This window comes from Taudactylus pleione, unplaced genomic scaffold (assembly GCF_031769625.1).
Source record: "Taudactylus pleione unplaced genomic scaffold, aTauple2 ptg000216l, whole genome shotgun sequence".
Lineage (NCBI taxonomy): Eukaryota > Metazoa > Chordata > Amphibia > Anura > Myobatrachidae > Taudactylus > Taudactylus pleione.
The window spans coordinates 2055692-2070231 of NW_028284618.1; the positions used below are offsets into that span (position 1 = coordinate 2055692).

Genomic DNA, 14540 nt, shown 5'->3' on the forward strand with positions numbered 1-14540 from the left:
TTTGTGTAAAAACTACTGTTTTGAAAAAAAAAAAACTTTGCTAAATAAATTTTATTTACAAATTACAATTAGGCAAATTTTGATTAAAAGTCACTAAGATTTGTAATTTTATCTCCATAATAATAATTTTGCACATACTGTGCACTCAGTGTAGTAAGGAAAGACCTGTAACCAGTATGCTGGAAAGCTTAGTTGATTTAACTCCTTTTAAACTTAATCCCTGTTAGATCCAGTGCAAGATGAAGGTTCTGCAGCACAATATTGTGTAAGTCCTGACTGACAGAAGAGAGTTTTTTTTCCTATTAAAGTGAAAAGTTGTACTGGCTCACTGGCTTGTAGGGCAATGGCCTCCTCCTGACTCATGAGTTCAACACTGGGTTCTATACTGTATTCTATGCTAGACTTAGTTTTATATTATCCCTTCGTACTTGTTATGAGCAAAGTCGGGTTATGTCTACACTTAATTAGCCTGCCTCTGTCATAGAGTGCCATACATACAGCAATTGTTAACATGAGACGGAGACATGGATGAAAGGAAGTACAAACTACACAGGTCTCCCGGTTACAGATTATGGTCGGCATTCAGAGTCTGGCCCCAAACACCAAAAGTAATTGTGGAAACCAATAGTTTCCTATTAGTCTGCATGGTCATCTTTTCCCCAAGCTGCCCATGGTCATACACACCCAGGCTGTAAACTATTGCTGAAGCTGCTTTCTGCAGCTGGTGTGAGTAAGAATTGGCCATAGCGGGACCCAATATTCCTCTCAACAGCTCTACGTGAAGCATGCTGCTAGGAAACACACAACGGAATGGTCGCTCTACTGAATAATGAGCTCTAATGGGGGGCATCCACTAGACTATTTTATCCCTGTCCAACCTCTTAACGATTTTCCCTTGAAGTTTCCCTTGAAATTTGATCTTCCACTCTGAACAATTTGCAAAAGATCTAACGATAAACTATGTTGTTTCAATCTGTGATTGAGAGCTTTCAGCTATAGTGGGCAGATAGTGGTTCATCGTTTGATCGTTCAGCTTGAACGATGTGTAAACGATGTGTAAACGATGGGTAAGCAATCAAGTGAAATTGACCTGCATGTTCAGTCGATGGAGGAGACGATCAAACGACCAGCGGGAGCGCGCATCGTAAATCGTTAGAAACAATTACTGCACGATTTGCAAGCGATGTTCAAACGACGTTTGAACGATTATCGAACGATTATCAGACGATTATATCATTATCGTTCAATCGTTCAACTTTATCGTCTAGTGGATACCCCCCTTAATAGTAGATATCCTAGGACTGTCTTAGAAACTAGGTACATATATTATGTATTATAAGAAGAATATTTTAATACATTCATCCCTTGAAATGTAGTTAATATAAAAACCAAACACAAAGATGGTTGGAATACTGTAAACTTCAGCAGTGTCATATAAATCGGTTTTCCATAAATAAAGCAATATGGTCAAAATTATTGTTAGATTGTTTTTACTAGTCTTATGGAGTGTGACTTGTTCATATGCCTATATTTCATAATCATGTAAATGTGCATATTTTTAAATATTATTTCTAAGTGATGAAATACATAATGTATGGCTAATATCTATTTTTAGCTTTGAAAGCAGTATGTAATGATGCTGATGTAAATTTGCAATATGTTCGACTTATAAAATATACATTTTGTACATAAAAAATTCTGTGTGATCGATAACTATATTAAAATTTTAAAACTTTGAATGTGTGTCACGTGTCTGTCCCCCACATTTAAAAAAAAATAAAAAATTAATTAAATCTACAAAGGCATATACGGCTTTTAGGAGGTGCAGTCTTACAGGGGTGTAATTAGGGGTGGGTGACCGATGGCGTCGCCCAGGATGCAACACCATCACTGCCCTGTAGCACCTGTATTTGGCATGCAGAGTGTCTAGAATGGCACACAGCAGCCTACAGCAGAAATGTCACCGGGTGTGCTGACACTCAGTGCGGCACTTGCCTAAACCTTGTGCATGCCGAAGGGGGCATTGCCTAATGTCTACAAGACCATACCCCCCTGATTTGTGCCATTTAGCCCCTCCTTGTCACGCTGGGGGCTTGCCCATCTTTGTGGGAGCTGCTGGGAAGCCCCCAGGCTCTCATAGCACAGTGTGGATGATGTGTCATCCATCACCACTGCAGCTCTGCTCGGTGACATCATGCAAGGGGGAGTGACACCAAAATAGCAGAGCAGCTCTGCTATTTTGGTGTCACAACCCAGATGGTGTCACACAGTGTAACCTGCACACCCCTAGTGATACCTCTGGCCTAGAGAGAGGGGTGTATCTATTATGGGTGCACGGTGTGCGGGGAACACGGGCCCCTGGGTCCATGGGGGCCGCGCACCGCACACCCTGCACTCATCCTATTACTTACCTCTCCGGAGTCCCACGTTGGCTCGGGGGTCCGGCACTGTAAAACAACTGGAAAATGGCCGTGGCCACCGCCGCCATTTTCCCGGTTACCTGTGCATACGTTATAGACTCTGGGCAAACTCTAGTGCCCAGAGTCTATAACTCCGGCCCTGGCCGCGCACAGCTCAGTGCGCTGCCGGGCGGAGAGGAGGGGCCCGTGTCGGAGACTGCACATGGGCCCTCTCCTCTCTAGAAACACCCCTGCCTAGAGAGCTGCCCTGTTCATGCTCAGCTTCTTCCTGGACCCGGTCTTGGCCAGATTAACAATGGCCCAGCATCATTACACCATGATGATGATCGGCCACCAGTTGGCCACACAGTCAGTCATACATCAAAAACAGTCTCAACCACAGGAAATTGGTCTGGCAATGAAATCTGAATAAAAACTAGGTTAATGTCTATGATAAATTAAAATTTTTAAGATGAACAATTGAATTTATCTATCTTTCTAAGAGTTATTGTACTAATTGGTAGATAATAATAATAATATTTTTTTAATAATGCATAAATACATTTTTATAGTAAAATAAACAAGGAAACACAGATGAAAATTAAGATAGGATTAGGAGTCTTTGTACAGCTACAGTCACTGTTATAACTGTCGTAAACGAGATACCAAATGCGAGAAAAATGGGCTCCAGGCCCTATAGTAGTCCTTGACCTTTTGCCCACCCCCTAATGAAAATTTGAGTTCCTATGCCCCTGTCCCTAGCAGAGTACAAGGGTCAGCATTGTATCACAACCAGTTATCTGGATGGGGAAGGGGGCTATATATATTAGAAATCAGACACTGGGGAGTAAGGAGGGGGGATTGCATTCTAATGCTACCAGATATTTCAGCAGTGTGTCTTGTATAGTGCTCAATAAAACATTCTCCGTAATGCCATGCTAGGAGAGCCGAGGCCCCTAACTTGTGTTTGCCTCCAGCCAAATGCTGTCAGCCCTCCCCTGCATGTACTGTACGAAGTACTTAATTTCCATCACTGCTCCATACAGTACCTGCAAGTCTTTTGAGTTCTCCGGTAAAGAAATTCCTCCTTCAATCCATTGACCTTTTGTTGACACATTTTGTTCAAAAAGTATTATTTCTTTCTGTGAAGGAAAGATAATGAAGTGCTGAAAACAGATGGGAACACGGTAAAGACATGTATAAAATGATGTAATTGGAAACCAAGTCTTTTCCTGAGTTATTTATATTTCGCTGGGCGGGCTAAGTGATGTAAATCAATAGAAAGACAAACTTGTTGAATATGAACATGTCGCATTTGTACAAACACTCATCTCAGAGTAAATTAAACCTGAGGACTTAAACAAGGGTGCAATCACGCTCTGTTCATTAAGAACTGAAAGATCATGTCAGTAAACAATCACAATTTGAAAAACAAAGTGATGAATGCAGTAATGAGAGTGTATGGGAGACGGCAGCCAGTTACACAAATTACACAGTGCGGAGAGGGTTAGATTATACCAGAGGAGAATGTACTGCGCCCCTGAATTGTAAGCTTCTTGAACTGCTCTTTCTATATAGGAAACAAGACATTATTTGGAATGTGCTAATTAAGTGCACATGTGAGTACAGTAAAGGAAAACTAACTATTCCGTGTGTAAAATAACTGGAAAAGCCACTGGGTAAGTAAGAGTGGGTATGTCGTCCAATCCCGCAGATTGGAACGACGTGTCATGCACATCGTCTGATGTTTACCCATGCTTGCCGACATTGGGGTCGCCACATCTGCTGTTCGGCCGACGCCTGGATGCAGCCACTGAACAATATATCGTGCTATATTGTTCTGTGTGTACGGGTGACCAATGTATAATGACATCGGTCGTCCCGTCGGCCACGATCCAGGATCGTCTGATGTGCACCCAGCCTTAGTTAAATTCAGGCAACAAGTAATGACTGGTACCTTACTGAATATGCAGTCAGTTTGTCGACATTGACAATGTCGACATCAAAATTAGGTTAAAATTAGAGATGTTCAGTTTCCTGAAAAGAAAAAAAAACATAACTTTGGGGTTACGAGTGGATCGGAGTCCCGGCTCGGAACACTTTTGGGGTTAGGAGTAGAACCATGTCCTGGCTCTGGTCTGTTGTAAGTTTTGAACTCGGATTTAAAAACAAAATCTCAGGTTTGTATTGCATGTATATAGGTCCAAATTATGTGATTTTAGCTGTTTTTATCAATTTTAAACTAAATCTAAAACCAAAACCTAATCCGAACCAGAACAATTGAGGGTGGTTTTAACAAAACCAGAACACAGGGGCCACACATATCTCTAGTTAAACTGTTGACCTTTATAAATGTTGACACCTGAAAAATGTCGACATGAACAGAATGCCAAAATCTGAAATGTCGGTATTATTAAAATGTCAACATTATTATTGGTAAATAAAAAATAATAGAGAACACCGCGCTATGGCCCTGATTCAGAGCCGGACGCTCTGACCAGAGCGCTCGCTCTGAATCAGGGCCCACCTCCATAAATATGGAGCGTCCTCCTGGACGCTCTTATAGCTGTGGGTGACCACCCACAGCATATACGAGCGTGCAGGATGATGGTCGCGATGGTCTTGACCATCGCGACCATCGCCACTACGAGCAGAAGCCTGCGGTTGAGTTTCTCAACCGCAAGGCCAGGAGTGATTTTGGCTCTATCAGAGCCAAAATCACTCCAACTGACATCACTAGTGATGTCAGTGGGGCCGGCTTCTGACAGTAGGCGTTCCCTTGGGAACTCCTCCGTCTGGCAGGCACGCCCCTGGCACGCCCACCAAAGGGGGCGTGCTGTCAATCAACATCGACAGCACGCCCCCTTTGATCAGACACTACGAGCGAAGGAAAGTCCTTCGCTCGTCGGGTCTCGTGCATGCGCACGATGGAGCTCCCTCCGTCGTGCGCATGCGCAGTGCAGACCATCGACCTACTTGCGAGCGGACAGCCGCTCGCGAGTGGGTCTGAATCAGGTATACCTTTTTATGTGTACTTTGCTGCTAGGAGGTGGGAGGGTACACTTCACCTTACCCTCATAAATTTATATATGAAGACACAAAGGGGGGTTACTTCCAGCACAATACACCATAACATATGAGTAGGTCGTATTAAATTGAAAAAAATATTAAATTGAAAAAAATTATTTTTGTTCCTGAGGAAGCCCTACCATAGGGTGAAACGTTGAACAAGGCGGCTTCAAGTCTGCCGGCAGACTCCACATCTACCGTATCGCCCTTTTAGGGTATACACTCCAAACAAAGGAAGATAGACACAATAAGTATATTTCATACTTATTGACTGGATCCTGGTAATATTGAGGTAGAGATATACATGATTAGTATCTCCCTCACATCCCTACAGGATTATTTGGATAAATAATTTCCCATCTATACAGTTTTTTTTTTTTGGACTATCAATTGCATCCTATTAGACACTGGAAAGTATCCAAGTCTGGAGTGAACTTTCAGTTGATAAAATAATTTTTTTAACCTGAACACCTCTGAAGGGGGCAAGTAATACGCTTAGTTAATCGATTTGCCACTTTATAGATGTTATATGTTAAATGTCTTTTGTTAGTGTCTTTATTTTTTTAATTGTTGTATACCGGTATTAGGACCAGTACTGATTTACGATTTATGAATTGTATGTACATATATTCATACATATTTTACATATATAATAATGAAATAATTTTTTTCAATTTAATATTTTTTTCAATTTAATATTTTCAATTTATCACGACCTACTCATATGTTATAGTGTATTGCGCTGGAAGTAATCCCCCTTTTAATCTTCATATAAACATTATTATTAGGCAGGGCTGGCTCTTGGGGTGTTCGACCAGTGCAGTCGAACAGGGGCGCCACACCATAGAGTCCGAACCCCTCCCCAACATCCCGATTTCAGCGGGATAATACTGTCCAGCTGTTCCACCCGTGGGCCGAATTGGCCCGCAGGTGGTCAAATCGGGAGGTTGGGGACCACCACCGCCACAGCTGTGCGGTGTTGCCGGACTCCGGAGTAGCTGAATGGATGCTGCACGCATGCGAACGGCATCATTTCAGTGCCGGGAGAGGGCTGAGGGAAGCCCAGCTATTGATGGAGTGCTGGGCTAACCCTCAGCCTGACATTATTTGGAGGCGTGCCATGCAGACACGCCTCCAAATAACGTCACTTAGGTGGCGTGGTCTATAGTAATTAGGTCACACCCACATTTTCGGACGCTGCGGTCGACTATTTAGCGCTATTAATAGAGCCGGCACAGGGTGCTCCGACCCCTGGAGCCGGCCCTGCTATTAGGTTTAGGGTTAGGTTTAGGGGTCTGAGTTACGGTTAGGTGTTAAGGTTAGCGTTAGTGAAGTTGGATGGTTATTGCCAAAACAAAGTGTAGACTTATGTAGGGTAGAATAATGTATAATAAGGTGTATGCATCTTTTACAGTTTTTGCATAGAAATTAAAAATATATATATTGCAAGAGTTACATGGGATGGTTGCATTGCTTGCATGTTCATTACTGGAAGGTGCTGTGGAGTTGAAGTACTCTTCAACGCAAATCAGAAAACTGGATGGATGCTGGGTACTGCGTATAGGTCCAGAAGCCTGCTTTTAAGTCATAATTTATGACTAGAGTTAAAAACATACCTGCCTACTCTCCTGGAATGTGCGGGTTGTCCCCCCGCACCCCCATAAGAGTGGGTGGAGAGAAAATAATAGGTCCGTAAATAAGGAGTGGGGCTAAAATGACAGAAGTCACATAATTTTAGCCCCGATCCTTCCCTACTGACTCACAATTCACATAATTTGGCCGCAACAGGGGATCGGGACCTAATGACGCAAAGAGCCCGTCCTGACCCAAAATTCGGCAGCTCCATTTCCTCTCTTGGCTGTTCCCAGTTTATGCACGTCAATGTTTGCTATGCACTTTATGAACCAAATCTTATTGGTAATTGATGACTATGTTTACAATACAGATGTAGCCACGCTCATTGTTGCCTTGATGCGTGTACATCGCGGCATGGATGGCATGTCATATACTTTAAGAAGTAAATGCTGGCTACGATTCGCAGCCTGGCGAGTGCTGCGCTATGCAGCGATGCCTGTGCCCATGCACAGGCATCGCAGCAACGATGAGCGTGGCTACATCTGTACCTTGACTTGCACTTTATTGCCCGTGTTGGAATATAAATTTATCTACAGTATATTGGCAATTTGATGTTTTTATGTTTTATATGTATCTATTTATAATAAATGTGGTCTCCCCTTTTTATCAGTCTAAGTGTTGAGTCCCTCTAATTGGGTTAATTAGACGCAAAAAAGTTTTTTGTATAAATTCCCATTTAATTGGAAACTTTCCATCCTTCAGAGGAGAGTGCTGCTAATATACATCTGCTTTTTATATTCATTTTCCCAGAGAGAAGCAGCTAAAAGTCATCAAGAATGGTTAAACATGGAGTTTGCAATGGAGACACAGTGGTCAATGGCCAGAAGCTATGCTAAAACTCAGGTATGATACAATTATTTTATTTAAAAATATAATAATTTGTATAAGGCAAAAACAATGGCATTTCCTTCAGACTAATTGAAGGTTGCTATTCAATTTTTATAAGACATAGGGCCTGATTCAGAGCCGTTCGCTATTTGTGGTCGCTCGTTTAAAAACAAGGGGTGGCTATTCAAATGATCCGTACGCACATTGCAGTCTGTTCACACCTCTAAGTCTGAACGAGCGAGCAAAACATACGCTCGTTTATTTGTTAAAAACGCCCCCTGGCCGCTCGCATCCTACGTCATGTCCGCTATTTATTAGATTAATCGAGTACATCGACCAGCGTATGAACTGCTCGCTATTCTTGTGGTTGGTGTTTGCTACCACAAATTTGCGAGCAGTTCTGGCTATAAAATAACCCAGTGACGTGGTCAATGACGCTGCTGTTTTAAATATACACACCCATAAAACGCCCGTTTTGACCTTTAAGCACGCCTGCGTTCGGATCTCCACTCCCCATTTTCAAGCACCTTCCCCTGTTACCACCCACATACGCCTCATTCTGTCACTCAAAATAGCAGGCCCTCGCTATATTGCGTACCAACGATTTTCGGCCGCACTGACTGGTTCGCGCATGCGTACTAAAAACCGTACGCATGCGCAGATGTGCAAACATCGCTCGGAACGAGCGTACTGCCGCTAACGAGCGGCTCTGAATGAGGGCCATAGTTGTCAAGACAAGCCTCAGGCACAACACAGACCTCTCACAGGATGTTGTAGGTTTCTTATGGCAACTTGCTATAGAAGTGAACACAGAAATGTGCGAGCGGGATGGTTTTAGACTTTAAACTACTCCCACCAAAGTACTTCACACAGGACAGAGTTTAACCTGCGAAACGCGCATGGTGAGCTTTACAATTGAATTGCATGCGAGGTTCAGAGCGATGGTGGAGACAGGATGAAAACAATGCTAGGTGTTTTTAAGACCAAAGGCAATTAAAGCTTACAGGAGAACAGGGGGTTCATCTGTATCAAAGGCAGCAGATAAGTTCCTAAGAATTAAATGAAACTTATGACCCTTTAGCAGCCAAATGATCGTTGGATGCTTGTGAGAGTTATTTCAGTGGAATCCAGTGCACAGGATACAGACTGTAGAGGATCCATTAAATAGTTGGAATATGTTGAATTTGTGATTATATACAAGACAATTAGTTTTAATGCGAAGGAAAGGTTGATGACTGAGCAGTAACCTTCAAGAGAAGTAGAGTCAGAGAATGGCTTTTTGGGACGCATGTGATCATTGGCCTCTTCACATTAGACGGATAAAAGCCAGATGAGATGGAAAGATTGGATTTTTTTTTAGATAATACCGGTAGATTAAAATTGGACACAGAGATTGAACTAGATAGAAGGGAATATGTAGTGAGTGAGGGGAGTTGGTTGGGTATGGGATGCCGGCTCTCAGGATCCCGGTGCTCAGAATTCCAATGCCGGCATCCCAACAGGGTTAGAATACCGACATCTTTCGGTAAGTATCCTAACACTACCCCTAAACCTAACCTCTGCCCATAGTACCTAAACCTAACTCTCCCCCCTAGTGCCTAACCCTAACCCTTCCCCCCTAGTGTCTAACCATAACCCTCCCCTTAGGCACTAACCATAACCCCTAACCATCCCCTTAACCCCAATATATACCGTGGGGATGCCAGCGGTCAGGATTCTGACTGGTGTTGAAATTCTGGCACCAGCATTCTGAGCGCCGTTATCCCGCACGCCGGGATTTAAACTACATCACAGGAGTTTAGTGCAGAGACTTCATCCTCAGTGAATGGTTTAATAGTATGTGAGGAGTGGTGATGCTGGGGGACGGTGATTATATGCCTAATATGTATGATTGACAACTGGGAAATTATGCTGATTGTAAAACTGAATAACTAAGCAAAACTTGATAAAACTATAGTGCACATATGTGACCCAGGTTACACAGGTACAGAAGGAACACCATTGGCTGTTGTAAAGGTAAGTCTACGTTTCCCACTGCCGAGCCAAAATCACTGCTCAGCAGAGCATCACACATTTGCCCTGATGACATTTTAACGACAAAGCTCAGTTGCCCCGATGACAGTTTAATGACAAATAGCAGGGATAGAAAATGTTCTATCTCAGCCATATACAGCAAAAATCTCTTCTATGGATGATTTATGTTAACAGACCCTTAACTTTTTACATTTCATGATATTAGATAGCATCGAAGATATAAGTTCAAACAATAAACATACACTGATACAAAAGTTATAAAGGGATGTAGTCAGGATACCGGCGGGCGCTATCCCGCCTGATGATATCCCGACACTGACATCCCGACATGGGACTAATGATAGGTGTCGAAATCCCGACCCTATCACTAGCCCCACTACTAAATCCCGCCACCCTGCATACCGAACAAAGGATGTTTTAGCGTTTAGATTTAGGGTTCCCGGGGGGACTTAGGGATAGGCACCCCCCTGGGAGGGTTAGGGTCAGGGTAGGGAAGGGGGGGTTAGTGTTAGGCCTCCATGGGAGGATTAGGGTTAGGCACTAACGGGGGGAGGTTAGGGTTAGGCACTAGGGGGGAGGTTAGGGTTAGGCACCACTAAGGGGGGGTTAGGGTAGGGAGAGGAGAGGGTTAGGGTACTTACTTGCTGCAGTCGGGATTTCGATGCGTCGAGCTGCCACTGTCAGTATTTGATCCAGCGGCAAAACAGCCACCGGCATTACATACACCTGCTCATATAAATGTATAATGTGTTAACTTTAGGTTATTAAAGTCAGTATGTCAGCTCTCTGAATGGCACGTACGTTCATAAAGATGCGTATGCACTTACAGCCCGCGGTACATGCGCACTATATGAAAAATTGCAATATACGGCCGTATCTGACCTTGCATGCGACTCAGTATCAGTAAAAGACCAAAATCGGAAATCAATGCAAAACATTTCTGTGAAGTGAAATAATTGAATAAAAAGTTTTATATTGTTCTTGAATGTGGGCATAAAAGAGCCTAGTTTTCTTCTGACTCAACTTTGAAAGTAAATGAATGCTGTTGGCAAAGAAACCACTTAATATTTCTCTCATCTGAGATTTTATAATATTATTTTCCCTGCTATGGCAGTAAATTCCAGCTGTGCAGAAGAGCATACAAGTGAAAGACAGTTAATGGAATCTTACCTCATCAGCGTACAGCAGTAATCTCAAACTGTTGTCCTTCTCAATCATGTAATGAAAGTAGAATTGACAGCTCTTTCTGTTGTGATACGAGGAGCTTTTCAAATAAGCCTTTTTGTGCAAATTGCTGATACTCCCTTCAACAAACATAAAATGTCCTGCAATGATAAACAAAGTGGTTATATGCAGTGATATTCAATCCAGGTGGGCCTAATCATTAAGCTGTCGGAGAAGGAAAGTGGAAAGGTACCCCTCTCATTCCTGACATGCCTAGCATATATATATATATATATATATATATATATATATATATATATATGATGTGCATACTCACCTACGTTTTCCTCCTGCCTCTGCTACATTATGGCATTACATCACAGAGGCGGGGCTATGAGCGCTGAGAGTGGGGGATGGGAAGTGATTACCTGGGCCAGGGTCTCTCTATGGACCAGGGATTGCAGGGAGGTATATCCATGTCCCTTCTATGCAGTGGCCACGTCCCCAAGTGCGCAACATCTATACATAGTTCATATATATATATATATATATATATATATATATATATATATATATACATATATAAAAGAAGTTTGTTTGTTTGTTGGTGAATATCTTCCACAGCTCTCAAGGTAAAGCTTCAAAATCATACATAGTTATTTAGTATCGAAAAAGTAAGCTATTAGACCACATAGTGACAATGCGACAGAGTGACAAATCTTATATATAAAATTCATTGGTCTGTTTGTTTGTTGTTTGTCTGCCTGTCCGGTTATGCATTCGAACACCCCTTCACTGATTGGGATGAAAACAACGCGAGATGGTCCAGTTGGATCCTTTTCAGGTTTTAGGGGGGTTAAAGTCAGACCGACCCGTTGGTGTACACTGGGCAGAGCTTTGACCTGGAGAACCTGTCCTGAGCCTTCCACTGAATGTATTTGGACAAAAATTTCACAGAGTGGTAGCATTGTATCCCAGAAGACATACTATGGGGTTGAGGTATGGGTCGGACCTCCCGTTGGTGTATGCTGGGCAGAACTTTGACCTGGGGAACCTGTTCTGGGCCTTCCACTGGATGGATTTGGATGAAAACTTCACAGAGGGGTGGCAATTGGTCTGGGATGCCTAATAAAGTGGTTGAGGTCCCGGTTGGACCTCACGGTGGAGTGCATCGGGTGGAACTTTGACCCAGGTAGCCTGTTCTGGGTCTTTCACTGGATAGATTTGAATGACATCATATAATAAAACTTAATACCGTGAAGATTTAAATCCAGGCAATTCCGGGTACTTCAGCTAATATAAAATAAAGTCCCTGTTAGGCGTATGTCTGTTTGTTCAGGGTAATCTCGAGGATATAAGTTCAGGAAGCTGGCGGACGCAATGCCGCTGCCGGCTTCCTGACTACTTAATCCCGGCGTCGGTAAAATGACAGACGTCTAAATCTAGATGCCTGTCATTTTACCGACGCCGGGAGACTGGCGCCCAGCAACCCGAACAAAGGGATTCCGGGCGCCGAGCGTGGACAGCCACGGGGGGGAGGGTTAAGTTTAGGGCTCCCGGGGGGAGACTTAGGGTCAGGCATCCCCCCGGGAGGTTAGGGTCAGGCTAGGGGAAGGGGGGTTAGGGTTAGGCACCCCCGGGGGGAGGTTAGGGTTAGGCACTCCCCCGTGGGACTTAGGTTTTGGCGGCGGGGAAGAGGGGGGTTAGGTTTAGGCACTTAGAGGGGGGGATTAGGGTTAGGCACGGGGGGGAGGTTAGGGTTAGGCACCCTAAAGGAGGGTTAGGGGGTAGAATTAGGTTAGTTTATACTTACCTTTAGGACGATCGGGATTTCCTTATCTGTCGGCGGTAAATTGGCGGTAAATTATACCGAATTGATCTCGAGAACCACCAGAAGGATTTTGATGCAGTTTTTACCATTCTATAGAGCATTTGTCGAGGAAATTTTAGGTGTATGAAACATTAATGTATGACAAAAGGGAGCCGAGCAGTGATGATTTTAGTGAAGCAAGTAAATGAAAAAATGGACGCCCGAGTGCTTTCTTGGCTTACGCTGCCTAAACCGGTATTTTATACCATGTAGAGATTGATACCTATTATCCGGTTTCTCCAGAAAAATTGATGTAAGCCCTGTTTACTGATATAAAATTTCAGATTTTTCGGGTTTTTTTACCATTTCCATTTTATTTATGTGAAAAACGATTCTTTAATTTCAAACGAGTCCAATTCCCAGTAAGAGTCTGCTTTGGCATGACAATAAATAAAGCTCAGGGACAGACACTTAACGTGGCTGGAGTTGACCTAAGTGGAGACTGTTTTGCTCACGGACAACTTTATGCGGCCTTTTTGTGTGTCACGTCACAACTCTATCTTTTCATGTTGACGTCAGGAGGAGAAACGACTAATGTCATCTACAAGGCAATCTTATAAGACCTCGGTTAAACAAGATTATCACAGTAAATTCAAAATTGCTCCCGTGCTAAGCTGTGGTGGGTCGCTAGAATACACATAAGACAACTATGGTAAGGGGAAATAGGTGCATCCTCTCCTGGGCCACGCTCACCCCCAGCACTCGGGCTGCCAGCTCTCTAGTACCAGGTTCCAACTGTTAGGATCTGCGGTTAGCAGATCATCTTGGTTGCAGTTCCCAGTCCTAGCAGCTACTAGAACTTTGCATTTAATCCTGTCTGTCTGTGTGCTGATCACATGTGTTCAGTAATTAACTGTCTGCCTGTGTGCAGTATCGACTGCACACTAGTTAATTATCTTGTCAGTGTGCACAGGCCAGCTGCACACTGATCTGTCATTAGGGAGGCTTGCAGGGCTTCTTCTGATTGGACCCTGTATCTGTTAAATTACAGCCAGCCCCTTCACTCCATGCCGGTGATAGAGTATTCGTGTTTCCGCCGGTTCTGGCTTAGTCTCCTGTCACCCAGTCAAGCTCCAGTTCTCCTGTCTTTTGTATTGTGTTATTCAGCCATTTGTGTCATCCAGGTGGCGCGGTTCGCTTATCATCTACCTGCCATTAGTGTCATCTTGGCGGCATGGTTCGCATACCTGTCCTCTGTCGTTCATGTCATCCAGGCAGTATGGACAGTACTCTGTGTGCAGAGTACGCAGCCCAGCGTGTGCTGCTTGTGTCAACCCAGTGGCACAGGCCGCATTAGAGCATTAGCTGCTTGTGTCAACCCGGCGGCACAGGCTGCACTACAGTGCTAGCTGCTTGTGTCAACCCAGCGGCACAAGCCACACTCCAGTGTGTTCAGTGTGCCATCCGGCGTACCAATGACTTTATTATTGCACAGATCTTCATCTGCCACATCTTGCCAAGCTTATTCAGCCCAAAAGGCTGCTACCCAGCCCACAGGCTGCTACACGGCCCAAAGGCCACAACCTGCCAAGTTACTCCAG

At 43.7% G+C, this 14540-nt stretch overlaps 1 protein-coding gene and 1 long non-coding RNA gene across 2 annotated transcripts in view; one reads left to right on the top strand and one right to left on the bottom strand.

Annotated features, from left to right (window-relative positions):
• MALRD1 (MAM and LDL receptor class A domain containing 1) overlaps window positions 1–14540 on the bottom strand; it is a 612799-nt gene that overhangs the window by 520323 nt on the left and 77936 nt on the right. The window contains exons 6-7 of the mRNA XM_088478591.1: window positions 11136–11290; window positions 3449–3541 (exon numbers count right to left, since the gene is read on the bottom strand). Of these exons, the coding sequence (XP_088334717.1) occupies window positions 3449–3541; window positions 11136–11290 (248 nt within the window). The remainder of the gene's footprint in view (window positions 1–3448; window positions 3542–11135; window positions 11291–14540) is intronic.
• LOC148517445 (uncharacterized) overlaps window positions 1–14540 on the top strand; it is a 90492-nt gene that overhangs the window by 6429 nt on the left and 69523 nt on the right. The window contains exon 2 of the long non-coding RNA XR_015879286.1: window positions 7854–7946. This is a non-coding gene — a long non-coding RNA (uncharacterized LOC148517445). The remainder of the gene's footprint in view (window positions 1–7853; window positions 7947–14540) is intronic.